The sequence below is a fragment of the Lepidochelys olivacea genome, assembly GCF_965140295.1.
Source record: "Lepidochelys olivacea isolate rLepOli2 genome assembly, chromosome: 2".
Lineage (NCBI taxonomy): Eukaryota > Metazoa > Chordata > Testudines > Cheloniidae > Lepidochelys > Lepidochelys olivacea.
In genome coordinates, this window is record NC_140412.1 from 61,810,321 (window position 1) to 61,837,005 (window position 26,685).

General features: G+C 41.1%; 1 protein-coding gene across 4 annotated transcripts in view; it reads right to left on the bottom strand.

Moving 5' to 3' along the window:
• CSPP1 (centrosome and spindle pole associated protein 1) overlaps positions 1 to 26,685 on the bottom strand; it is a 178,537-nt gene that overhangs the window by 14,259 nt on the left and 137,593 nt on the right. For 3 of the 4 annotated variants that reach the window (XM_084619083.1, XM_084619080.1, XM_084619081.1), the window contains 4 exons: positions 26,285 to 26,331; positions 18,730 to 18,793; positions 3,019 to 3,128; positions 2,125 to 2,275 (listed from right to left, as the gene is read on the bottom strand). In XM_084619083.1, coding sequence (XP_084475209.1) covers positions 2,125 to 2,275; positions 3,019 to 3,128; positions 18,730 to 18,793; positions 26,285 to 26,331 — 372 coding nt within the window. The remainder of the gene's footprint in view (positions 1 to 2,124; positions 2,276 to 3,018; positions 3,129 to 18,729; positions 18,794 to 26,284; positions 26,332 to 26,685) is intronic. The other variant, XM_084619082.1, reaches the window with a different exon arrangement.

Below are 26,685 nucleotides of genomic sequence, written 5' to 3' on the forward strand. Positions count from 1 at the left end.
TTCTTTTAATGCCAATGGGCAAAATAAAAGTAATTATTTATACCAGAGGTTCACAAACTTCTCCTATTGTGTATCCCCTTCCAGATGTACCAGCAGCCCACATACCCCTGCCCTTCTCACTGCTGATAATTTGTGTGTTATTCTTAACACTACCTGTCATTAGCCATCTGTCCATATTTCACTGTTACATACAGATATAGCTGTAGTGCAACATATACAACCAAAAAAACCCCCCTAATTCTGAGCTCAGCTAGACTGGACAGTTGCTGGGCAACTGAACCCACGCTGTACAGTGATTGGAGGTGAGGGCTCTGTATGTTAGAGTCTCTAGGTATCTGTTCTCACTGGTACATTTTGAAGTAAATTAACTTCTGTATTTCATATAACTAATTCCCACAGAGTTTTAAAGCTTCGTCTGAATAGCCTATTATGCAAATGCAATCAATAAAAACCACCATTACACAATTTCTCCCCCATATTCTCCAGAGATGTCTCACATACCCCCAGGGGTATGCATATCACAGTTTGGGAATCCCTGATCTATATTATTAACTAACCCCAGTTTACTCGTAACTAACAATTCAGTAACAGGACAGTGTTTATTGCTAGGAAAGCAGGTGGACCCTGCAAGGGTTCCATCTTGCTGCCCTAGGGGGAAAGAAGGAGCCAAGGGATGGCTGGACCTCCTCCATCCTTTATGACCTGCGTTGGGGAGGGGGTCACAAAGACAGTGCTGGCCAAAAGAATCTGATCTCGCATGCATAAGTCTCATGGGCACCAAGAGTGCAATCCATGTAGACAATCATTAAAAGACGGACAGGCTGTGCCTAGATTACACTAAATGCTATTGTAAAATCCAACTTCTTAATCTAATAAAATACTACTAGTTAACACAAATGGATAATAAGAAGGAAGACCCTCATTCAGAGACAAGGGAGTCAAAGTAGCAGAGGAAGAAAAGGTGGAGACTGTGGCTCAAAAAAGGAAGACCAACCAAGTTATATATAATTAATAGCAACTTTGTTCACACAATTCTAAGTGAAACCATGAGGGGTGTGATTGAACAAGAAAAGAAGTTGGGTAGATAGGCAGGGGAGGACTGAATATGGTGAAGATGTATTTGAATTGTATGGAGTAATGAGGGTTTGGGAACAGAGAGCGTTTAGCTGCAAAGAAGACAGAAATGAATAGAAGGCAGAGTAAAAACACAACCGAAGTCAAGCATGCTAGGTTTTTCAACACTGTTGCACTATTGCATGAAAATTACTGTGAGCCAGTGATGACAAGAACAACTCTGGTTGTAAGAGTACCATTTGCTACAAAATCAAGGGAAGATGTTTTAGTTTACAGTTTGTAAAGCATTTTGTGATGCCTTCTGAATAATGCCTTCAAATAAAAAAAATAATACTGGTTTTAAAACTGCTTAGACAGGATGTTGATTAGTTATACTCAAAGATGGGATTTAAGACTTATGCCAAAGAGTATTTTCAGCACAACTGAGTAGTGTGTCCCAACATACTTATTGCGGGACAAATAAGTACATGTAATTAAAACCAGACACTTTCAGAACAAAAAGGAAATGCTTCTCCATAAAGTCAGCCTGTGGAATTCTTTGTGACAGCAGCTCAGAGTTCAGTACCACAATTTGAGAATTTTATCACCAACATAATCTGTAGTTACGTGTGCCAAGACTGGAGTAATGAAACATTATGCTTCATAGCATGCGCTGATCTCCACAGGGGGTAAAAAAGAATATAGCTTCCATATTCATCGCTCAACTGGCCAGCTGCATTATGGGTTTTATTGGAGGGTATTACTTCTTTTCACAGACACATCAGATATTAGGTTGTATACCACTATCCTAGATGCAATACAAGTCTTGAGTTGGTATATCATATCCTTTCATTTTCCTTATTGTATCCCTGACCTCTCAAAACTTGCAACAAAACTTCAATTCAAACCTTTTTTATCAACTGATTTTCCAGCAAACCAATGATGTAGAGTATTAAATTATGTTAAAATAATCTACTTTGACTGCCTCAGCCAATTTCTTTTTGTTTAGTCTACAAATAGTTTGTCTGTTAATATCTGTTTCTTTATCTTTAACATCGAACAAAGTCATACCTAGGTTAACAGATTTCTTCTGCAACTCATTCAATCTTCGCAATCGTTCTTCATTCCTGGCTTTCAGCTGATCAACATTGAGACTGGAGCTTGAGCACAAAGAGAAGCTGTCAGGCTGTGGCGGTGGAGATTTGCTAAAAGGGACATCATCCTGCAGATTTAGAAAATATGGGAAGATTTCAATATATATGACACTCCTGTCGAAAGGCCACTATGGATACAACCCATTTATACGGTGTATATACACATCATCTACAGCCATTTACTGTGATTCCTATTGAAATAGGAATCACAGTAATTTGTCATCTGATCTACTGTATTCTCTCTGACTATGGCCAATACCACTTGTTTCAGAGGAAGATGCAAGAAACTCCAAAATAGGAATTGGAAGGAGATTTGTCTAATAGTTAGAAATTAATTTGCCCTGCAAAATGAGGTTTAATATCTCTTCCAAAATTGATGCTAGCTACCTTTTTGAATCTTGCTAAGTTTTTGGTCTCAATGACATCCTGTGGTAATAAGTTCCACAGTTTAACTACATAGCATGTAAAAAAAAAAAAAAAAAAAAAAAAAAAAAGGATTTTCATTAATCAGTTTTCAGTTTGTCACCTTTTGATTTCATTGATTGTTCCTTTGTTCTTGTGTTATAAAAGAGAGAACAGAAGCTCCCAAACTATCTTCTCTATACCAATCATTATTTTACATACTTCTATCATGTCCCCTCTTATTAGTCTCCTTTGTAAATTAAACTACCCAAATCTTCTCAGTCTCGCTATACAACAGTTTTTCCATACCCCTACTCGTATTAGTCTCTCTTCTCAGAAACCCCTGAGGTTTCTCCATCAAATGCAAAAGAGAGGTGCAGAAGTGGGGAGAGAAACATTTCATACATACAGTAAATTCCATTGCTTTCTTCTTTATTCGTCTCCTCTCCCTTGCAGATGGCGGTGGCTGTGAAGATAAATTAACTTCTTCAAAAGCTGGAAAGGTTTCCCCATTAGTGCCTGGAAAAGGGAAAGTGAACAACTCTCTCAAGAAAATCAAATTACCACAGTGATAAGTCTGATTACATTTAGTTGTTAAACAAGCAGTGCTAATATAGCACACACAACTTGACACAGATACACTAAACAAATAAATACCTTTCATTGGGACATCCCATGGGGAACCACTAAGCTTAGTGATACTGCATAACAATAACATGTATGTAATGGGTATATGTGATGCTTCTTGGAGTACCCAGTGAGGCTTCTCGCTACCAGCTGCCCTTAGCATAAGGAAGCCTTGTTGTACTTGTCAGAGGTCAGCTCCCCAACTCCACTGACCACAGCAACACAAGCACTCCCCCTCCAGACTTAAGCAGGCCCTCCTCTCTCTCTACAGGTCAGTGATAGGCACACTCCAACCCTCGAGCTCTCCAGGTATCCTCCTGGAGCAATGTGTTGCTTCCAAAGGAACACTACACATCAGCTTACCAGTTTCCCTTCAGATCACCGCTCCATTTAACCCATAACACTTACATTTACATTGAAATCAAGCAAACATTTATTTAACAAAGACTAGATATTAAAATAATAGCAAGTGGAAATACTGGAAACAAATGGTCACACGTAAAATAAAATCATAACATGCCTTCTAGGGCCTAGACTTAATTAACAACATGCTGTCTTGTCTAATGAAGTTTAGCTAAAGTCTTAGCAGTGTTTTCCAGCCAGGTTGGCTGTGACCCTCCTTTTGCAAGACAGAACACACTGGCAGTTCCTTTCCTCAGTGAAGGATTCCAGGTGTACCTGAGTACCCACAAGTTATACCCCAAAAATCCATGGTCTTTAATCAAATACGATGCCACCTTCTGTGTTTGTTTTTTCCCGCAGATCTTCTCTTATGTGAATTCACAATCTCTTCATTAGCATCAGGCTCAGTAACGTAAAAAGTCTTAAACTGTAAGCCAGGGGTCGGCAACCTTTCAGAAGTGGTGTGCCAAGTCTTCATTTATTCACTCTAATTTAAGGTTTTGTGTGCCAGTAATACATTTTAACATTTTTAGAAGGTCTTTTTCTATAAGTCTTTAATATATAACTAAAATATTGTTGTTTGTAACGTAAATAAAAAAAGGTTTTTAAAATGATTAAGAAGCTTCATTTAAAATTAAATTAAAACACAGACCCCCCCGGACGGGTAGCCAGGACCCGGGCAGTGTGAGTGCCACTGAAAATCGGCACACATGCCATACGTTGCCTACCCCTGCTGTAAGCCATAAAATATACTTTGACTAGCCAGAAAGTTAAGCATCTACTACCCACTGCCCAAACTGAACCAGTTTAAATCACCTTCCGGCTATCTGTCTTAACTCACATACCTGAAGAATGTAGTTTTCAAGATAGCCAGATAACTACTTAAATATCATTGATCCATACATCTTGCAATGATTAGAATGACCAATGTGTTACTGGCTGTTAGTAGAGACTTCACATGACATCCTCTGGCTCACTATTATGCAGACATCAGACCCAGGGGATCCCTGTAACCCCCTGTACACCTTACACGCCCTCTGCCAGTTGGCGCTTTTGGTATTTCTGTTTATAAGGGAGATCTATGGGTGACTATGTTCCTTAACAACATTCTGTAATCAGGCTTCTTGATCATACCTGAATTGTTAACATATTATGTAATCAGGCTAAGTCCCACTTACGTTAATAAGCCCCCAAAAGTATTCTAACTGCATCAGGTTACAAATGTGTATCCTGTGACTACTGTAGATGTACTCTGAAGTGGTGTTTATGTCCTTTGTGTCTTTCTCATGATGATCCTGTCTTCCTTTCAAAACAGTTTTCAATCCCTCCTTTGCTGTGAAACACACAAAGTATGACACTTGTCTCCACTGCCTGTTTCAGCCTCCAGGTTGCGCCTTTCATGCCCAACAACATAAGTTTGGTATCTGGTGTAGGCCTTGCAAGAGCGCTAAGCATAGCTAACAGTATGAATCAAAGGCAGTGAACTAAAATAGGCCTTGTCAGAATTGTAACATCTAGGTATCACCTAACCAACTAAGCACATTCCTGACCTGAAAGGATGGATTAAGAACATACAGACCCCTCATAAAGATAAGGATGAGGATGTTTTGTTCAAACGATAGGGTACAAGGTGGTAACATCATCTGGAATGTAATATGTAACTGGTTTGTAACAATGTATAAAAGGAGAAGTCATAAGACGACACTATGGCAAGGGAGACTTTGTCGCAGGTATACCTGTGTTAGCGTATCTGTAACAGTTGAGCCAGGGCACTAGGGCCGAGCCTGGTCGACAATAAACCTCGCCAAGTGGCTTTACCACCGAACCGAGCCTTCTTTTTTTATGAACATCATCAAGGTCTGCTCAATCAGCACGCCACACTCTGCTGGTGCGGCTAGCACCAGAGCTCCACAAACTGCACAGGAGCACAGACAACATCAGCGGCACTAATGAGATCTGATAGATGCCTCTACCACTGGCTTTGGCCAGACTTCAGGCTTAGTCCCTATTCTAGTGCAATTAGTATCGCAAACATGCTGAGGCTTTCCAGTAACACAAAAGAACACTGCAGCTCCCCAAAAAGCTGCTTTACTATTAAAATGGCAAGATCCATTAATTATGAATCACTCTTCATGAAGATCATTTTCACTGAGCATATTCTGCTGTAGCACACTTGATTAAAAAAATAAGAACATAAGAATGGCCATACGAGGTCAGACCAAAGGTCCATCCCGCCCAGTATCCTGTCTACCAACAGTAACCAATGCCAGGTGCCCCAGAGGGAGTGAACCTAACTGGTAATGATCTAGTGTTCTCTCTCCTGCCATCCATCTCCACCCTCTCACAAACAGAGGCTAGGGACACCATTCCTTACCCATCCTGGCTAATAGCCATTAATGGATTTAACCTCCATGAATTTATCCAGTTCTCTTTTAAACCCTGTTATAGTCCTAGCCTTCACAACCTCCTCAGGCAAGGAGTTCCACAGGTTGACTGTGCGCTGAGTGAACTACAGTGAACTACAATCATAATTAACTCCATGTTTCTCTCTCTTGTGTGAGTTTATGTGGTTTTGCTGCATTTCTTGGGGACATACTAAGGTTTTAAAAACACAACAGAAGTTCTCACAACCTTTTTAGCATTTTGTAACATACTTTGAAACAACATGGAAAGAAGAACTGGAACAAATAAGTTGTCAATGTTTTGCATTATTTTTTGATTTCATAATACTTAGCCAACTGAAGTCTTAAATAAAAGCTATGAGTTCTGTGTAAGCTTGATGTTTGTCTCTTTCACCAACAAAAGTTAATCCAATAGAAGATATTACCTTGTACACCTTATCTCTCTACCTAAAAATATCAGTATTCTTAGTGACTATACATAACAATGCCATTGCTCTTAGTTTCTCAAATATTTCTACAGTATATTGTGATAAAATCACATGCTTAACAGAAGAACCGAGAATAGAAGCATTTACTTTCACCTCTGCAATTTTCCATCATTATACGCTACTTATCACAACCTGTTACTTTAAACATCTTTGGCTCTGAAAGAGGGAGGTTACTAACCTACTGGAGGTTCTTTGAGATGTATGGTCCCTATCTGTATTCCACAGTGGGGTTACGCATGCACACCATACACCTGGAGCCAGAGAAATGGAAAGTAGTGTCCTTTGGTCTGTGCATGCGCCCTGGCTAACCTTGTGCCTCTGAGCAAAGTGATAAAGGGTGGGGCAGATCGACTGCCTCTCCAGTTCCTTGTCCACCGTGAATCAGAGAAGATCCAAAGCAGAGGGGAAGGAGGGCAGGTAGTGGAATACAGATAGGGACCACACATCTCGAAGAATCTCCAGTTACAGGTAAGCAACCTCCTTTTCTTCTTTGAGTGATGGTCCCTATTGTATTGCACTATGGGTGATTGACAAGCAGTACCTAAGTAGGACGGTGCGAGGACATGGATGGTAGGGTTGAGCAGAGAACCACTGTCCTGAAGAAGGCATCAGCAGCAGAGTCATGTGTCAGGGCATAATGACTCACAAACATGTGAATAGAAAAGGAGTACTTGTGGCACCTTAGAGACTAACCAATTTATTTGAGCATGAGCTTTCGTGAGCTACAGCTCACTTCATACAGACTAACACGGCTGTTACTCTGAAACATGTGAATAGAACTCCACATGGCCACTATGCAGATGTCCAGGAGGGGTACATCCTGAAGAGAAGCCTTTGGTTGGGGGAGGTTTGAGAGCTGATAGAAGAGTAGAATGTATCCAGATATCCATTTGGAGATTCTCTTGGTGGAGATGGCATACCTTCTGATGCTCTCTGCTATGGCGACAATCAGTCTCAGAGATTTCCTGATTGGTTTTGTTCTGTGCAGGTAAAAGGCCAAGGCTTCTTAAACACCAAGGGAATGGAGTCTTCATTTCGGGAAGAACACAAGTAAGTGCATATATTGGTTAAGATGAAATTCCAAAACTACTTTGGAGATAAATTTGAGGTATAATGCAAAGAAATTATCTTTACAGAATACAGTTTATGAAGAATCTGCCATCATTGCTCCCAGTTCACCAACCCTTCTTGGTGATGTAATAGCTACGAGAAAGGTGACCTTCATGGACAGGAGAGACATGGAGAAAGTAGCTAAAGGCTCAAAGTAGACAGGAAAGTCTTTCCAGAATTCATAGTTCAGTAGGTATGTGAAAATTGAGTAACCTCGAGCAGTTGAATGGTATGCACTAATCGCTGCTAAGTGGACTGATAGGGAGTTGATGTAGACCCGAGGTCTTCGAAGGTAGGATATAGTCTAAAATGAGAGGAATATCTGTAATCTCTGGTCGGACACCTCTTTGTTGTGTCCAAGATGAGAAGCATTTCCACTTAGGTAGACATTTCCTAGCAGAGTCTTTTCTGCTATTAGAGATGATGTCTCGTGCAGATGAACATGAATGTTCTAGGGTATCACGCCCATCCAAATATCATGCCCTGAGGTGGAGTGGTCATGGATTGGGGTGTTTGATCTTGCCATTGCATTGGGTCAGGAACCCAGGGAATATTGGGAAGATAACTGATGGGCAAAATGACATATGCAGGAGTCCGGGGAAACCAGAACTGTCTGGCCAGAAGGGGGCCTTGCTATACCCTGTCAGATCTTGCGTAGAACTTCTGGCAGGAACAGCATCGGAGAAAGGGCATAGTTGAACTGGTCTGACCAGATAAGAAGCAAAGCACTGCTCTGGCAGCAGTGACCTAGGGCTCCCCTGGAGCAATACGTGGTGCATTTTCTGTTTGTTTGAGTAGTGAATAGATCTCTGGTTGGGGTGTGCAGCACCATGTTGTGAAGTTTCCATTCATGGGTGAGTGCGAGCGTCTGCTGAAGCAGTCTGTGAGCATATTCTGCTTCCCCAGAAGGCAGGCTGCTGATAGGGTGATGTGATTGCTGATACACCTCATCCTCAGGCTTACCACTTCTGAACACAGGGAGGCAGATCTTCCTCTCTCTTGCTTGTTGACGTAGAAGACAGGTGTTTGTTCTCCAACATTATAAGGACATGGTGAGAGCAGATGAATGGGAAAAAAGACTTGCATGCCCACCATACTAGTTCTTACCTTTGCTTGTTGTATGGTGGTTTTGGGATGTGCACAAATGGGGATTATAACAAAACCACAAAATTCACTCTCACTGGTCATCTGCCTAGATATCACATATTGATTAATATTTGAAACTACGTTACCACAAGTAAAAATCTAGTGCACTGTTCCTGTTAAACATAATCCTTGCTCTTTAGATGGACTTTTAGATTGATTACAAGTTCTTCTTGAGAACATACTCTGTTTTTTGTCTCTAGATGGAGTATCTCTGTATCAGCATTATTAGATTTTAAAAAGCTACCTAATGTGACCACTTCCTCTGAGGTTCCCAGGACATCCTCATAGACTTTACAGTCAGAAGGGACCATCGTGATCATCTAGTCTGACCACCTCTGCACTACAGGCCACAAAACATCACCCACCCAGTTTTGTAATAGATTCCTAACCACTGGCTGAGTTACTGAAGTCCTCAAATCATGGTTTTAAGACTTCAACTTACACAGAATTCACCAGTGACACTAGTTTAAACCTGCAAGTGATCCGTACCCCATGGTGCAGAGGAAGGCAAAAAAAACTCCATGGTCTCTGCCAATCTGACTCGGGGAAATTCCTTCCTGACCCCAACTATGGTAATCAGTTAGACCATGAGCATGTGGGCAAGACCCACCAGCCAGACACTGGGGAAACAATTTTCTGTAGTAACTCAGAGCCCTCCCCATCCAGTGTCCCATCACCAGCTACTGGAGATATTTGCTGCTAGCAGTTGCAGATAGATAACGTGCCATCATATGCAATCTCATCATACCATCCCCTCCATAAACTTACCAAGCTCAGTCTTGAGGCCAGCTAGGTGTTTTGCCCCCATTTCTTCCCTTGGATGGCTGTTCCAGAATTTTCTGGGTTCTCTGTCTTTTATACAGGTACTCTCAATATTTACATTTGGTACAGCACTGAGCATGCTTTCATCACTTAATTAGTAAATAATAAATAATATCTCCTAGAGTGAGGATAGATTGGGTGCAGGCTACTCATAAAATCAAAGAGATGGAAAAGACTAATTAGATCCTGTGCATGCCCCTGCTCATGTCAAATTATATCATGCGCTCCAATATTTATATATCAACACAATGAGTTTGAATGTTTCCTAATGTGAAATTCAGATTTGACAAAAAACTTGACACCCTTCTTCCCCTTTACCTGGAGCCAAAGGCAGTGATTTCCCATAGGTTGGGGGTAGGGGGAAATACAGAATAAACAGGGTTTCTTAGCTTCATAAAACAATCTACAGGCACAAAACTTTTATATGTCCTTTATGTCATAAAGAATAAATGTTGCAAGCCTTTTGACCTTTTGGTGACAGGAAAGAGTAATTTGTGGCACCCTTATGCCCAAGTGGCTGAAAAGTATTCCTGCTGACATCTATACTGGCCAGCACCCAAAGGCCCAAACAGGTCACGGGCTCTGTTATAGTGGGTTGTGTACACAAATTCCAAGAAAACATGGCCCCTGTCCTGAGCACTTACAGTCTAATTTGAAACAAGATGTGATAAATTAACATGACAAATAGAGAGGGAAAATGTAATTTCACTTTTACACATAGATATCAAGGGTTTAAAGAAGCACATACTCAATTGTAACCCTAATGTGCCTCACAAATATTCCTCTATATAGAATCCTCTAAGATATCAAGTGGAGGCATATCATTTTAAAGAACAATGCTGATAGTCATCTGCAGTAATAAGTGATGCATGAAGAGTAGAAACATCTTGTATCTAATCTAGGCAGCTTAAAATAGTGATTGCATGCGCATCATTATTTAACCCTTTTGAGCCAGAAATCAAGAATCCCCAAGTTTCGCATTCATGCAAAATACATTAACACTGATGGAAGGTGCTCTTGACCTGCTGATTTCAAGATTGAGACTTTTTAGTACTACATCCGTTCAGAATGGATGACCTGTAGTTCTAAACTGAAGCTGCTGAATGAATTGTTCTGTTTCTTGCATAATGGGTGGAGACCTCTATCTATCTATGATTATAAAGCATATGCTTAAGAGTTGTCATCTTGCCCTCCCCTTGCCAAAGAACTGTGCTACAGAATCTAAGCCAGGGGTCTCAAACTCAATTTACCTTAGGGCCAGTGCCAACAATGTCACTGAAGATGGTGTTCAGAAAAGAAAATGTTTATATTGTATTTTTTATTTCAAATTTCTTAGAAATAATAAAACTGTCATACAATTTTATACAATTCTTCGCCTGCCAGAGAGTTTTTAGTGTTTGTCAGACACCTGGCAATGCTTCAGTTCTGTCAGTTTGTTGATGTTTGGCCTCAATGACTGAGCGGTTGAAACCTTCAGGATTGCAGCAAGGTGTGCATCAGATAGTTGTGTTCAGTATTTTGACTTCTTTATATTCATTGTGGAAAAAAGTTTCTCACAAATGTAAGTACTGCCAAAAAAGGACATGATTTTTCTGAAGGTTTTGCAAAGATTTGGGAAAGATGATGGTAGCTGTCTGAAGAACTCTGACATCCTCGGTTTCTCTGAATTTAGTCTTTAAAGATGTGTTGCACTGCATATCAATGACTTCTATTTGTAAATCACATGGTGCTGTTTCCACATCAACAGAAAATGGATTAGCAAACATATCGAAGCTTCCTTTGTGCTTTCTGAAATCTGCAAACTGCTGATCAAATCCTTGCAAAAGCAGGTCAAGCTTAGTAGTGTATTCAGAACCATGGAACTGTATTTCAGAGTCGAGCTCTTCCACAAGTGACTTGCATGCTGGGAAATGAGTGACACTCCCCTGAGAAATCTGATTTTTCCACAAATTTAGTTTAGTTGTGAATGCTATCACATTATCATACACGGCTGTCACCGGCTTGCCTGGACCTCACAGCTTCAGGTTTAGGATATTCAGATCTTGTGTTATGTCAACAAGGAAAGCAAGATCTGTCATCCATTTGTGATCTTCAAATTGTGATACAGGCATTTTAGTTTCTTCCATGAATGTTTTCACCTCTGTTTTCAATTCGAAGATTCTCTTTAAAGTAGAACCTCTGTTTATCTACTGCACCTCAGTGAACTATGTACAAAAGACATAAGGAAGGGTAGGAGAGACATCTTAGAGGCCAAATTTAGGCTGCTAGGAAAGAGACTGAAATCCAGGACATCTATGGTGGCATTCTCAGAAATGCTTCCAGTTCTACATAGGCAGGCAGAGCTTCAGAGCCTCAATGCGTGAACGAGACGATGATGTAGAGAGGAGAGATTTAGATTTATTAGGAACTGGGGAAACTTTTGGGATGCGGGAGCCTATACAGGAAGGATGGGCTCCACCTAAATGAAAGTGGATCCAAAGTGCTAGCATTTAACATTAAAACGGTTGCAGAGCAGTTTTTAACTAAGAGATGGGGGAAAGCCAATTGCTGCTGAGGCGCACGTGGATCGGACAGAGACTTCTCTTAGAGGAGAGTGTATTGATAGAGATTCTCTAGGTTTTAGTCAGGAAGAGAGGATGGAAGAGGATGAAGTATGGGTCAGACCAGACAAGAAACATTCACATAAAGAATCTGACACATCAGAAAAGGGCAGACAAACAGTGACAAGTTTTTAAAGTTCTTATACACAAATGCTAGAAGTCTAAATAATAAGATGGGTGAACTAGAGTGCCTTGTGTTAAAGGAGGATATTGATATAATAGGCATTACAGAAACCTGGTGGAGTGAGGACAATCCATGGGACACAATCATTCTGGAGTACAAAATATATCAGAAGGACAGAACAGGTTGTGCCGGCTGGGGGGTCGCACTATATGTGAAAGAAAGTGTAGAATCAAATGAAATAAAAATCTTAAATGAATCCACATGTTCCATAGAATCTCTATGGATAGTAATTCCATGCTCTAATAAGAATATAACAGTAGGGATCTATTATCGACCACCTGACCAGGACAGTGCTTAGATGAAATTCTAAGGGAGATTAGAGAGGCTATCAAAATAAAAAACTCAGTAATAGTGGGGGATTTTAATTATCCCAATATTGACTGGATACATGTCACCTCAGGATGAAATGTAGAGACAAAATTTCTTGATACATTAAATGACTGCTTCTTGGAGCAGATGGTACAGGAACCCACAAGGGGAGAGGCAACTCTCCATCTAGTCTTCAGTGGAGCACAGGATCTGGTCCAAGAGGTAACTATAACAGGACCGCTTGGAAATAGTGACCATAATATAACAACATTTAACATTCCTGTGGTGGGAAGAACACCTCAACAGCCCAACACTGTGGCATTTAATTTCAGAAAGGGGAACTATGCAAAAATGAGGAGGTTAGCTAAACAGAAATTAAAAGGTACAGTGACTAGAGTGAAATCCCTGCAAGCTGCATGGACACTTTTCAAAGACACCATAATAGAGGCTCAACTTAAATGCATACCCCAAATTAAAAAACACAGAAAAAGAACTAAAAAAGAGCCACCATGGCTTAACAACGATGTCAAAGAAGTTTTAAAAAGCGGAAATCAAATCCTAGTGAAGTAAATAGAAAGGAGCATAAACACTGCCAAATTAAATGTAAAAATGTAATAAGAAAAGCCAAAAAGGAGTATGAAGAACAGCTAGCCAAAAACTCAAAAGGTAATAACAAAATGTTTTTTAAGTACATCAGAAGCAGGAAGCCTGCTAAACAACCAGTGGGGTCCCTGGACAATCAAGATACTAAAGGAGCGCTTGAAGACGATAAAGTCATCGCAGAGAAACTAAATGAATTCGTTGCTTCAGTCTTCATGGCTGAGGATGTTAGGGAGATGCCCAGACCTGAGCCATCTTTTGTAGGTGACAAATCTGAGGAATTGTCACAGACTGAAGTGTCACTAGAGGTGGTTTTGGAATTAATTGAGAAACTTACCAGTAACAAGTCACCAGGACCAGATGGCATTCACCCAAGAGTAGAACTCAAATGTGAAATTGCAGAACTATTAACTATGGTTTGTAACCTGTCCTTTAAATCAGCTACTGTATCCAATGACTGGAAGATAGCTAATGTAATGTCAATATTTAAGAAGGGCTCAAGAGGTGATCCAGGCAATTACAGACCGGTAAGTCTAACGTCAATACCGGGCAAATTAGTTGAAACAATACTAAAGAATAAAATTGTCAGACACATAGAAGAACATAAATTGTTGCGCAAAAGTCAACATGGCTTCTGTAAAGGGAGATCATGTCTCACTAATTTAGAGTTCTTTGAGGGGGTCAACAAACATGTGGACAAGGGGGATCCAGTGGACATAGTGTACTTAGATTTCCAGAAAGCCTTTGACAAGGTCCCTCACCAAAGGTGCTTATGTAAATTAAGTTGTCATGGGTTAAGAGGGAAGATCCTTTCATGGATTGAGAACTGGTTAAAAGACAGGGAACAAAGGGTAGGAATAAATGGTAAATTTTCAGAATGGAGAGGGGTCACTAGTGGTGTTCCCCAAGGGTCAGTCCTAGGAGCAATCCTATTCAATTTATTCATAAATGATCGGGAGAAAGGGGTAAACAGTGAGGTGGCAAAGTTTGCAGATGATACTAAACTGCTCAAGATAGTTAAGACCAAAGCAGACTGTGAAGAACTTCAAAAAGATCTCACAAAACTAAGTGATTGGGCATCATGGCAAATGAAATTTAATGTGGATAAATGTAAAGTAATGCACACTGGAAAAAATAACCCCAACTATACATACAATATAATGGGGGCTAATTTAGCTACAATTAATCAAGAGAAAGATCTTGGAGTCATCATGGATAGTTCTCTGAAGATGTCCACGCAGTGTGTAGCGGTAGTCAAAAAAGCAAATGGGATGTTAGGAATCATTAAAAAAGGGATAGAGAATAAGATGGAGAATATCTTATTGCCCTTATATAAATCCATGGTACGCCCACATCTTGAATACTGCATACAGATGTGGTCTCCTCATCTCAAAAAAGATATACTAGCATTAGAAAAGGTTCAGAAAAGGACAACTAAAATGATTAGGGGTTTGGAACAGGTCCCATATGAGGAGAGATTAAAGAAGCTAGGACTTTTCAGCTTGGAAAAGAGGAGACTAAGGGGGGATATGATAGAGGTATATAAAATCATGAGTGGTGTGGAGAAAGTAAATAAGGAAAAGTTATTTACTTTTTCCCATAATACAAGAACTAGGGGCCACCAAATGAAATTAATGGGCAGCAGGTTTAAAACAAATAAAAGAAAGTTCTTCTTCACTCAGTGCACAGTCAACCTGTGGAACTCCTTGCCTGAGGAGATTGTGAAGGCTAGGACTATAACAGGATTTAAAAGAGAACTGGATAAATTCATGGAGGTTAAATCCATTAATGGCTATTAGCCAGGATGGGTAAGGAATGGTGTCCCTAGCCTCTCTTTGTCAGATGGTGGAGATGGATGGCAGGAGAGAGATCACTAGATGATTACATATTAGGTTCACGCCCTCTGGGGCACCTGGCATTGGTCACTGTTGGTAGACAGGCTACTGGGCTGGATGGACCCGTGGTCTGACCCAGTATGGCCTTTCTTAAGTTCTTAAGTCACCATATTTAGATTCAATTTCCTCCAAGAAAGCACGAAACTGTCTGCCCCTTGAACGAATGTAATTCACACATTTCACAACAACTGACATGACTGTCAGATTTCAAAGATTTACTGCACAGTGCTTGTTGGTGAATGATGCAGTGTAACGCTATTGGTTGCTCAGCGTTTTGCTCGGCCATCTTTCTTTGTACTAGTGCTACCAATCCGTTTTTCTGACCAATCATTGTTGGGGCCCTGTCAGTGGTTAAGCCTGCTAATATATGCCATGGCAGACTGCGTTGTTCCAGTGCTTCTGTGGGGCAGTGAAAAATTTCACTGGCCATTGTTGACAAGCTGAGCAGTTCTTCAGTTACTGCAAAGTTTTCACCAACGCCTCTCATAAATATGGCAAGCTGCGTACTGTCAACCAAATCGGTACTCTCATCAATTGCGACTGAATATGCACGGAAAGCTGTGCTTTTCTCGATGAGCTGCCCATCAATATATCTTTAGAGAGCTCAAGACTATGCTCTGCTACTGTATTTGGAGATAGGCTGTTATTGCTGAAAACATCTCTTATCAGGATATACGATGTCACTGACTTTAATAAAGCATTGTTTAATAAATTCACCATCAGTAAATGGCTTCCCACATTTGGCAATCATTTCACTCATGACATAACTTGCCAAAACCGCTGACTCTGACTCTTTTCTCGCTTTCTGAAAAAGCTGCTGCTTCGCTAATTCTTTTTTCAATTGTAAGACCATCTTCTCTCTCTCCTTCCTGATATTTATCATATTGCTGTGCACGTTTCGTTGTGTAATGTCGTTTGATATTGTAGTCTTTTAAAACAGCAACTTTGTCTTTGCAGATCAAGCATGAGGCAGTCTGTTTGTACTCAGTGACAAAATAATCAACAGTCCACTTATCTTGGAATTGGCGGTGTTCGTCATCAGTTTAAATCTTCAGGATTCCAGCAAGGTGTGCATCAGATAGTTGTGTTCAGTATTGTGACTTGTTACATTGTAGAAAAAAGTGACGATGCCTCCATGGCTGACTCTGCCCGGCGACTAGTGATGGTATCTCTGTCCCTCTCCCGCAGCCAATGGGAGCTGCAAGGGGCAGCGCCTGCAGCAGACAGAGCCAGTAGCGTGGCTGCATAGATCTTGGCTCCACCAGCAACAGCAGGGATTGAACCGCATGCAGGGAGTGAGCTGCCCGAGTTCCCCAGGCCACAGATCTCAAAAGTTTTATGAATGACATGTTGCTGAGTGCAACCCCTGAGAGGGTCCGAACAGCAGCAGGATGAAGCAACGTTGTGGGGAGGGGCATGTGAATCTCTCCTGCCCATTCCCCTCCCCACCTCGGCTGGCAGCCACGAGGGCCAGATGAAAGAACTTTCTAAAAAGTTTCTGCAGGCCGCAGTGGGGAGGTCTGTGGGCCACATAAACATACACATGTATACATATTTTAATCATCCTAGTTTTGAAGATCTATCTTACAAATATAAATCAAGCACAAGCCAACGGAGATGCATGAAAGAATAGCTCAGAACAGCCTCATTCACCTCAAGAGGTTCCTATGGTCTGGTCTACCAAAAAAATTAGGTCACTATAACTATGTTGCTCAGGAGTGTGAAAAATCCACCTCACTGAGTGATGCAGTTAAACCAACCTAACCTCCAGTAGATAGCGCTAACTTGACAGGGAGGCAGATTACTTTCAAGTGTCCCTCCTAACAGCATAGGTATCATCCTTAAGCACTACAGCGGTGCACATCTGCAGTGGCTGATTTTTTTTTTACTATGAAATCTAACAAAAGAATATTTATCTATCAATATTACGTATTTCAGCAGGGCCATCCCTAGCTATTTTGGTGCTCTAGGGGCCCCAGGCCTCCACGGGGGGAATGAGGGTGCTGGCCCCATGCCTCCACAGGCGGGAGCCGGGGGTGGGGGCAGAGTGGGCTGGCCCCAGGCCTCCGGGGCAGGCCATGTGGGGCTGGCCCCAGGCCTTCGCAGGGGCAGGGAGGGGGCTGGCCACTTCCTGCGGGAAGTGGAATGACCCGGTTCCAGCCTGATCTGCTCCCCTGGCTGCCAGCCGCGCCGCTGGCGAGTGCTGGGTGGCGGTTCCCCCCTGCCCCCAAGCCTGGGAGCCAGGGGAGCGGAGCAGGCTGGGGCCGGGTCATTCCACTTCCCGCAGGAAGTGGCCATTCCCCCCTTTCCCCCCCCGTCCCCCATGGAGGCCTGGGGCCAGCCCCCCTCGCTTCCGCCTGCCGAGGCCTAGGGCCCCAGGCTGCTCTGCTCCCCGGCTCCCAGGCTTGGGGGGAGGGGGGAACCACCCCCAGCACTAGCCGGCAGCGCAGCTGGGAGCCAGGGGGGCGGAGCAGGCTGGGGCCGGGTCATTCCACTTACCATGAGGTGAGTGCAGGGTCGGGCCTGGCTGCAATCTTCAGGGGAGTGGGGCCTGGGGACGAGCTAGAGCAGCACGCAGCGGTGCCCCAAATTTCCTGGTGCCCTACGCAGCTGCATGCTTTGCATAGGGGTAAGGATGGCCCTGTATTTCACTGCTGATCATTTTACCAGAAACATCCAGATAATGTGCTTATCCCACAATCTCAAATTGCCTCCCATCCCCTCCGCAGGTGCCAAAAGTCCCATTGTCCACTACCAACTTATCAAAACATCTAAGCTCTCCTGAACAATTTCAATACAAATATCTGGTGTACTGAAAGTTTAAAATGTGGGAAGAGCATAAAATAAATGGAATTTGATAAAATTAGCAGTAATATTTAACTCATTTTAAAACTTTAATTCTTAATAAAAATGAAGCTTATGGAGAATTCTCATTCAGTGGCATCACAATGCTGGAGAATCTGGAGACAATGTAATGGAATTTAGGTCCAGCTAGAGATGTGGCTTGTATAAAGGACAATGCTAACATTCAGTCAGGGGAATCAATTTAGACTGAATGCCTTGTTAACCTTAATTAGTACAGTAATACATATAACAGAGAATGGATTCAGGCTATGCTGTTTCCATTTCATTTCCATATCCAACTTCAACTACCAAAGTACTGTTTGATTGAAGGACAAGTAAGAATTCTTACACTATGTCTAAAATAAAACTGCAAGCTATTACAACGCATTAAGGTCTGACAATGATTACAATAACAATAGCACTATGTAGTACAGCACTGATGAAAAGCAAAGCACAGAAAGGAGGACAAAAAGGAGTATGCAATTACATTAACATCCGCTTTTTAAGTTAGAGAAGACTTTCCCAACACACATAATTAGGGCGGACAATTACTAATTCCACTGGAAAAGTCTACTGGTTTGAGACTTTGAAAATAGCAGCATAATCATTTTGTTTGAGAACAATACCACCATATCAAATGTCATGTTGAACATAAACATAAATACTGCTAAATATAGAGGCATAAACTCACCAATGAAAGCACTCTCAGACTCCAATAGTGAATTTTTCAAGAATTCACTGGATTCATTTCTGAACTAAAAAAGTAAAACAGAAGACACTCAGTTCAGCTGTACTAGTGTCTGGGTGTTTTTTTTTTTTGTTTGTTTTTTGCGCTTTTTGCTTGCTGGTTTGTTTATTAGTATTCTAGTGGTTCTGAAAAGTGCCAGATTGACAGAAATTAGAGAAACAAGATGAGTGAAGTATCTTTTATTGGACCAACTTTTGTTGGTAAGAGATACAAGCTTTTGAGCTACACAGAGCGGCTAACGGGAGTTTTGTGACAGATTTCTCCAGGTGAAGGAGGAGAAATTATATGGCCCTTGGGGTAAGTTTGTTGTCTGTTGTGTGGGTGTTTGTTTGTTGTGGTGTGCTTGCTGCTGGACTGAAATATACCATGTGGTCTGTTCGTTTGGGGACGGTGTGCTGACCTTGTGGGTGCTGAGCCTAGCGGCCCGCTAGACAAGGCTGAGAGTATCTTAATGATGCTTTGATCTCTAAGCCCTTTAGCACCCATCAGCCCTTAACCAGGGGGCGGGGCTACTCAGGAAGACCAGGACTTTAAAAAGCCTGCTCCTAAGCGACCAAAGGAGCTAACAAACAGGAGTGGCTAACAGGTGTTTTGCAAAGGAGTTGAGAGCAGGACTGGGAGAGTGGGGGGCTAGATACATGTAACATTCCTTAAACTTCTTTAAACTTAAGCCACACAAAAAAACTGATAAAAACAAAACCTCAATGAAGGAACTAACTTCAGGAGTAAAAAGATAATGTAGGCAGAAGTCCAGCAACAGAATGGGGGCTACCCAGTTTATTACACCCAATGCAGCATGTATGATTACCTGCCCTATGGGCAGGTGGTGTATGTGTGCATTTGGTGCAAGGAGCTCCTGGTTCTCAGAGACTGTGTATGGACTGTGGAGGCCAGGGTGTCTGAGCTGAAGGAGCTAAGGGAGACAGAGAGGTACATAGATGAGACTTTCCGAGACACAGTAGAATGGTCCCGCCTCTGTGCTGTTGAGGAGGATGAAAACCTCAGGGAAGGAGAACATCCAACTGGAGCAAAGGGAAACGATCCCATAATTGGGACCCTCCTTCCAGATGATGTTGTGATACCCTCTTGCACTGAGGATACCTCTCCGGGGGACGTATTAGGAAAAAAGAGGAATTGGTAAAGGGCAATTCAATCATTAGAAACATAGATAGCTGGGTTTGCGATGACCGGGAGAACTGCATGGTGACTTGCCTGCCTGGTGCGAAGGTTGTGGATCTCTCGAGACATCTCGACAGACTTGTGTGTAGTGCTGGAGAGGGGCCGGTGGTCATGGTACTTGTAGGTACCAATGCCATACAGAGGGATAGGAGAGAGGTCCTGGAGGCCAAATTTAGGCTGCTAGGTAAGAGATTGAAGTCCAGGATCGCCACGATAGCATTCTCTGAAATGCTGCCAGTTCCATGTGCAGGGCCAGTTAGACAGGCAGAACTGCAGATTCTCAATGTGTGGATGAGGCAATGGTGTAGGGAGGAGGGGTTTAGTTTTATTAGGAACTGGAGAAACTTTTGGGTAGGGGAGCCTATACAGGAAGGATGGGCTCCATCTAAACCAAAATGGAACCAGATTGCTGGTGCTTAAAATTAAAAAGGTTGTAAAGCAGATTTTAAACTAAGGGCTGGGGGAAAGCTGACAGGTACAGAGGAGCATGTGGTTTGGACATCCCTTAGGGGAGGATCTATTAATGGAGATTCCCTATATCCTAAGAAAGAGAAGAGGACGAAAGATGATAAAATACAGGTAGGATCTGATGAGAAACTGTCAAATGAAAAAAAGTCTCATTCAATGATATCATGTAATGGGAGACAGCTAAAAAGTGACATGCTTTTAAAGTGCTTCTATACCAATGCTAGAAGTCTAAATAATAAGATGGGTGAACTAGAGGGCCTCATATTAAATGAGGATATTGATATCATAGGCATCACAGAAGCTTGGTGGAATGAGGATAATCAATGGGACACAGTAATACCAGGGTACAAAATATATGGGAAGGACAAAACAGGTCATGTTGGTTGGGGAGTGGCACTATATGTGAAAAGAAAGCATAGAATCAAATGAAGTAAAAATCTTAAATGAACCAAACAGTACCATAGAATAGTAATTCCATACTCGAATAATAATGTAGCAGTAGGAATATATTACCGGCCACCTGACCAGGATGGTGATAGTGACTGTGAAATGCTGAGGGAGATTAGACAGGCTATTAAAATTAAAAAAACAATAATAATGGGGGATTTCAACTATCCCCATACTGAGTGGGTACATATCACCTCAGGATTGGATGGAGATATAAAGTTTGTTGACACCTTAAATAACTGCTTCTTGAAGCAGCTAGTCCTTGAACCCACAAGAGGAGAGGCAATTCTTGATTTAGTCCTAAATGGAGCACAGGATCAAGTCCAAGTGGTGAATATAGCTGGACCGCTTGGTAATAGTGACCACAGTATAATTAAATTTAAAATCCCTGTGACGGGAAAAACACCACAGCGGCCCAACACTGTAGCATTTAATTTCAGAGAGGGGAACTACACAAAAATGAGGAAGTTAGTTAAACAGAAATTAAAAGGTACAGCACCAAAAGTAAAATCCTTGCAAACTGCATGGAAACTTTTAAAAGACGCCATAATAGAGGCTCAACTTAAATATATATCCCAAATTAAAAAACATAGTAAGAGAACCAAAAAAGAGCCACTGTGGCGAAACAACAAAGTAAAAGAAGTAGTGAGAGGAAAAAAGGCATCCTTTAAAATGTAAAAGTTAAATCCTAATGAGGAAAACAGAAAGGGGCATGAACTCTGGCAAATGAAGTGTAAAAATATAATTAGGAAGGCCAAAAAAAGAATTTGAAGAACAGCTAGCCAAAGACTCAAAAATTAATAGCAAAATTTTGCTTAAGTACATCAGAAACAGAAAGCCTGCTAAACAACCAGAGGGGCCACTGGACGATCAAGATGCTAAAGGAGCACTCAAGGAAGATAAGGCCATTGCAGAGAAACTAAAGGAATTCTTTGCATCAGTCTTCATGGTTGAGAATGTAAGGGAGATTCCAAAACTTGAGCCATTCTTTTTAGATGACAAATCTGAGGAACTGTCCCAGATTGAAGTGTCATTAGAAGAGGTTCTGGAACAAATTGATAAACTAAACAGTAATAAGTCACCAGGACCAGATGGTATTCACCAAGAGTTCTGAAGGAACTCAAATGTGAAATTGCAGGACTACTAACTGTCATCTGTAACCTATCATTTAAATCAGCTTCTGTACCAAATGACTGGAGGATAGCTAACGTGACGCCAGTCTTTAAAAGGAGCTCCAGAGGTGATCCTGGCAATTACAGGCCAGTAAGCCTGATTTCAGTACCAGACAAACTGGTTGAAACTATAGTAAAGAACAAAATTTTCAGACACATAGATGAACATAATTTGTTGGAGACTAGTCAACATGGTTTTTATAAAGGGAAATCATGCCTCACCAATCTTCTAGAATTTTTTGAGGAGGTCAACAAGCATAAGGACAAGGGGGATCCAGTGGATACAGTGTACTTAGATTTTCAGAAAGCCTTCAACAAGGTCCCTCACCAAAGGCTCTTATCCCATGACTGCTGATTTTGCTTAAGAGGGAAGATCCTCTCATGGATTAGTAACTAGTTAAAAGATAGAAAACGAAGGGTAGGAATAAATGGTCAGTTTTCAGAAGGGAGAGAGGTAAATAGTGGTGTCGCCTAGGGTTCTGTACTGGGACCAGTACTGTTCAACATATTCATAAATGCTCTGGAAAAAGAGGTAACAATGAGGTGGAAAAATCTGCAAATGATACAAAACTACTCAAGGTAGTTAAGTCCCAGGCAGACTGGAAAGAGCTACAAAAGGATCTCTCAAAACAGGGTGACTGGGCAACAAAATGGCAGATGAAATTCAATGTTGATAAATGCAAAGTAATGTACACTGGAAAACATAATCCCAACTATACATATAAAATGATAGTGTCTAAATTAGCTGTTACCACTCAAGAAAGAGATCTTGGAATCATTGTGAATAGTTCTCTGAAAACTCAATGTTCCACTCAATTTGCAGCAGCAGTCAAAAAAGGGAACAAAATGTTGGGAATCATTAAGAAAGGAATAGATAATAAGACAGAAAATATCATATTGCCTCTATATAAATCCATGGAATGCCTACATCTTGAATACTGTGTGCAGACATGGTCGCCCCATTTCAAAAAAGATATATTGGAATTGGAAAAGGTTCAGAAAAGGGCAACAAAAATTATTAGGGGTATTGAACAGCTGCCATACGAGGAGAGATTAATAGGACTGGGACTTTTCAGCTTGGAAAAAAGATGACCAAGTGGGGATATGATAGAGTTCTATAAAATCATGACTAGTGTGGAGAAAGTAAATAAGGAAGTATTATTTACTCCTTCTCATAACACAGGAACTAGGGGTCACCAAATGAAACTAATAGGCAGTAGGTTTAAAACAAACAAAAGGAAGCATTTTTTCACATAACATTCAGTCAACCTGTGGAATTCCTTGCCACAGGATGTTGTGAAGGCCAAGGCTATAAAAGGTTGTGAAGGCCAAGGCTATGAAAAAAGAACTAGATAAATTCATGGAGGATAGGTCCATCAATGGCTATTAGCCAGGATTGGGAGGGATGGTGTCCCTAGCCCCTCTGTTTGCCAGAAGCTGGGAATGGGTGACAGGCGATGGATCACTTGATGATTACCTGTTCTGTTCATTCCCTCTGCGGCACCTGGCATGGGCCACTGTTGGAAGACAGGATACTGGGCTAGATGGACCTTTGGTCTGCCCCAGTATGGCTGTTCTTTTATTCTTATAGTTCTTTTTCTGGACTGGGAAAGGTACTGAGTGTCACAGTTAAACAGAAGACTGAACAAACAGCTTGGTTCTCAAACTTTTATATTGGTGACCCCTTTCACACAGCAAGCCTTTGAGTGCAACCCCCCCCTTATAAATTAAAAACACATTTTTTATTTTAAACACTATTATAAATGGTGGAGGCAAAGCGGGGCTTGAGGGTGGAGGCTGAGAGCTCACAACCCCAGTAATAACCTCGAGATCCCCAAGGGGTCATGACCCCCAGTTTGAGAATCCTTATATAGTTAACACATATTCTAAGGGAGCACTCAAGGTGAAGTGGCTCCTTAACATAGCTTTAGTCACAGGACAAAAAGGGGGGTTCATGAGTTACAGATTGTTGTAATAAGCAAGAAATCCAGTGTTTTTATTAAGGACAGGTCTACGCTTAAAACACTATATCGGTGCAGCTGTGCCATTATAGCGCTTAAGTGAAGACGTTCCTACACCGATGGGAGAGCTTCTCCTGTTGGCATAGTTAATGCACCTCCCTGAGAGGCAGTAGCTATGTTGACAGCAGAAGCTATCTACAACAGGGTTTAGGTCGGTATAACTATATCACTCAGGGGTGTGGATTTATCACCCCCCTGAGCGAAGTAATTATACCGATATAAGCATGTAGTGTAGATCTGGTCTAAAACCAAGATTTGTAGCATCTAGCAAAGTTATGAAATTAAGCTCCCAGGCTCGTCTTTTGAAAGCGTTGTCCAGGTTTGTTTTGAGGATGAGGACTCACTAGTCAGATATAAAGTGATCGCTTTGTGATAAGTGTTCACCCACAGGTGTTTTTTGTCTTTTGTCATTTTCCTGTGCGAGTTCATTCAAGAGAGCAGTGATTTCCTGGTTTCACCTTGTAGTTGTTACTGCACTGGAAACCTGCACAATGCTTTCAAAAGATAAGCCTGGGAGCTTAAATTCTTAACTTTGTTAGACACTACAAATCATTGTCTTAATAAAGACACCGGATTTACAGCTTATCACAACAATCTGTACCCTTTTTGTCCTGTGAGTACAAGATTGTTAATGGGCCACTTCACCTTGAATTGCCCCTTAGAATATATGCTAACTACTTATGCTAAACTATCTATTTGATCTTGTATTTAGCTGTGATACTCTCTCAGCACCTTTCCCAGATGTGAAGAAGAGCTCTGTGTAGCTTGAAAGCTTGTCTCTCTCACCAACAAAAGTTGGTCCATTAAAAGATATTACCTCACTCACCTTGTCTCTCTAATATCCTCGGACTAACATGGCTAGAACAACACTGCACAGTACTGGAAATTTACAGTCTTCTTTATACCTACAAAACAGTGCAGTGCTCTCAAATGTGCTTCAGTCCTGTTCTATTAGCAAAAATACAAAGATTAAAGATATTTGAGACTTTCCCTAACAAGTCATATTTGGGCCGCTTTCCACAACAAACCTCTCTACTAAAACTGTCTACATCGGTGTCAATTGTGACTGTGCTTTGTGTAACCTGGACCCATGTTCATTAGGAACTAAACCCAGACTGGCAATTTACTTCACATAAGATACTGAATATCCTCATGACTTTTGGACTGTATTCAAAGTAGTGATCTAAACAGGAAAGATTCAAAAACCTTTACTAATCCCCTGTGACATCAAGTGCTTGATATTACAGATTTAAAAAAATGTACTTCTGTGCAACTGTAACATAGCTTAGTATTTGTAATTATGCTATCCTTACTACATTATTACAAGTTCAACCTTTAAAGTAACAACATGGCTGCAACAATTTATTACAGAATTGGTTTTGTAAAGGGATTCCTCTGTGTTGAGAATCAATATAACGTCTATCAATTTTGAGTTCATCAAAGAGGAAAGAGACAATGGGAAACTGAAAATTTAGTGCAAATCAACCCTCCAAAGGAGAATTCCAAGTAGCTATTTACAACCAAAGTTCACTAACATTATGCTGAACATACCACTGCTCTGTTAGCTGTGCATCATGAGGCAATGCAAGGATCTCAGAGTAATAGTTTAAGTGACATTCTAAGTGCCTGACTCTTCATTGCACCTGTTGTGGCCAGTGTGAATTAGTGGAGAATTATAATTTGATAGCACTTTATTCAGTTCTTTTCACTGAGCCAGGAAATAAGCTCTATAGCTCCTGTATATCTTGTTGGAGACAGTGCCTGTTTTTTACTGCCTTGCACCTTGTTTAATCATATATAACTGTGTAAAGTTCTACCAAATTAGCATTCTCCACTAACTCACAGCATTCTAGGTACTAGCATAACTAGGTACAGCATTCTACTCCTAACTTTGCACAGATGTATGTGACTATACAGGGTGCAAGGCAGTGAAGAATTCAGCAGTATGTCTATATCAAGATATATAGCCATGGCGCTTATTTCCTGCCTCAGCAAAGAGACCTGAATAAAGTATCCTATTTGTTATTCCTCTAGCTTGCCAGTTAACCAGACAGATGGCAAGCTTAGTTAAATTTAGTTTTCTATTTCAACAGTATTCTAATGTACACTCAGTCCAAAATTAACGTAAGTACAAGCCACAACACTCTGCACATTTGAACAAAATAAAAAATATTGGGGAGAGGAGAGAAGGGGAGCTCAGTTTCCTCTTACCAGTCCCATGTTTCGTGGGTTAAAGTCAGGACCAGAATCATCATAGTCTATAGTAGCCATCACAGCCCAGGGAGGAAAAAAAAGTAATGGACATAAACACTGATTATACAAGAACATATTTAAACATTTTAGCAGAATATTGTTACACAAATATGGACATCACAATGAATCACTCCTTATTAAAGTCTTATCTTTACAGTCATATTCACTGTATTAATAACTAAACTGGGAATATTTTGATGCAAAATTTGCTTTAGCTGTCTTAATATTAATTTAAGGGTAACTAGATGGATCTAATGTAAATACTCAAACTGTTGTTGAAGGAAATCTGATAGTGTTATAAATACTCAACATTCCCCCAAGTTTGTATTCAAAGTCTCTCCAAATGAAGAACAAAATGT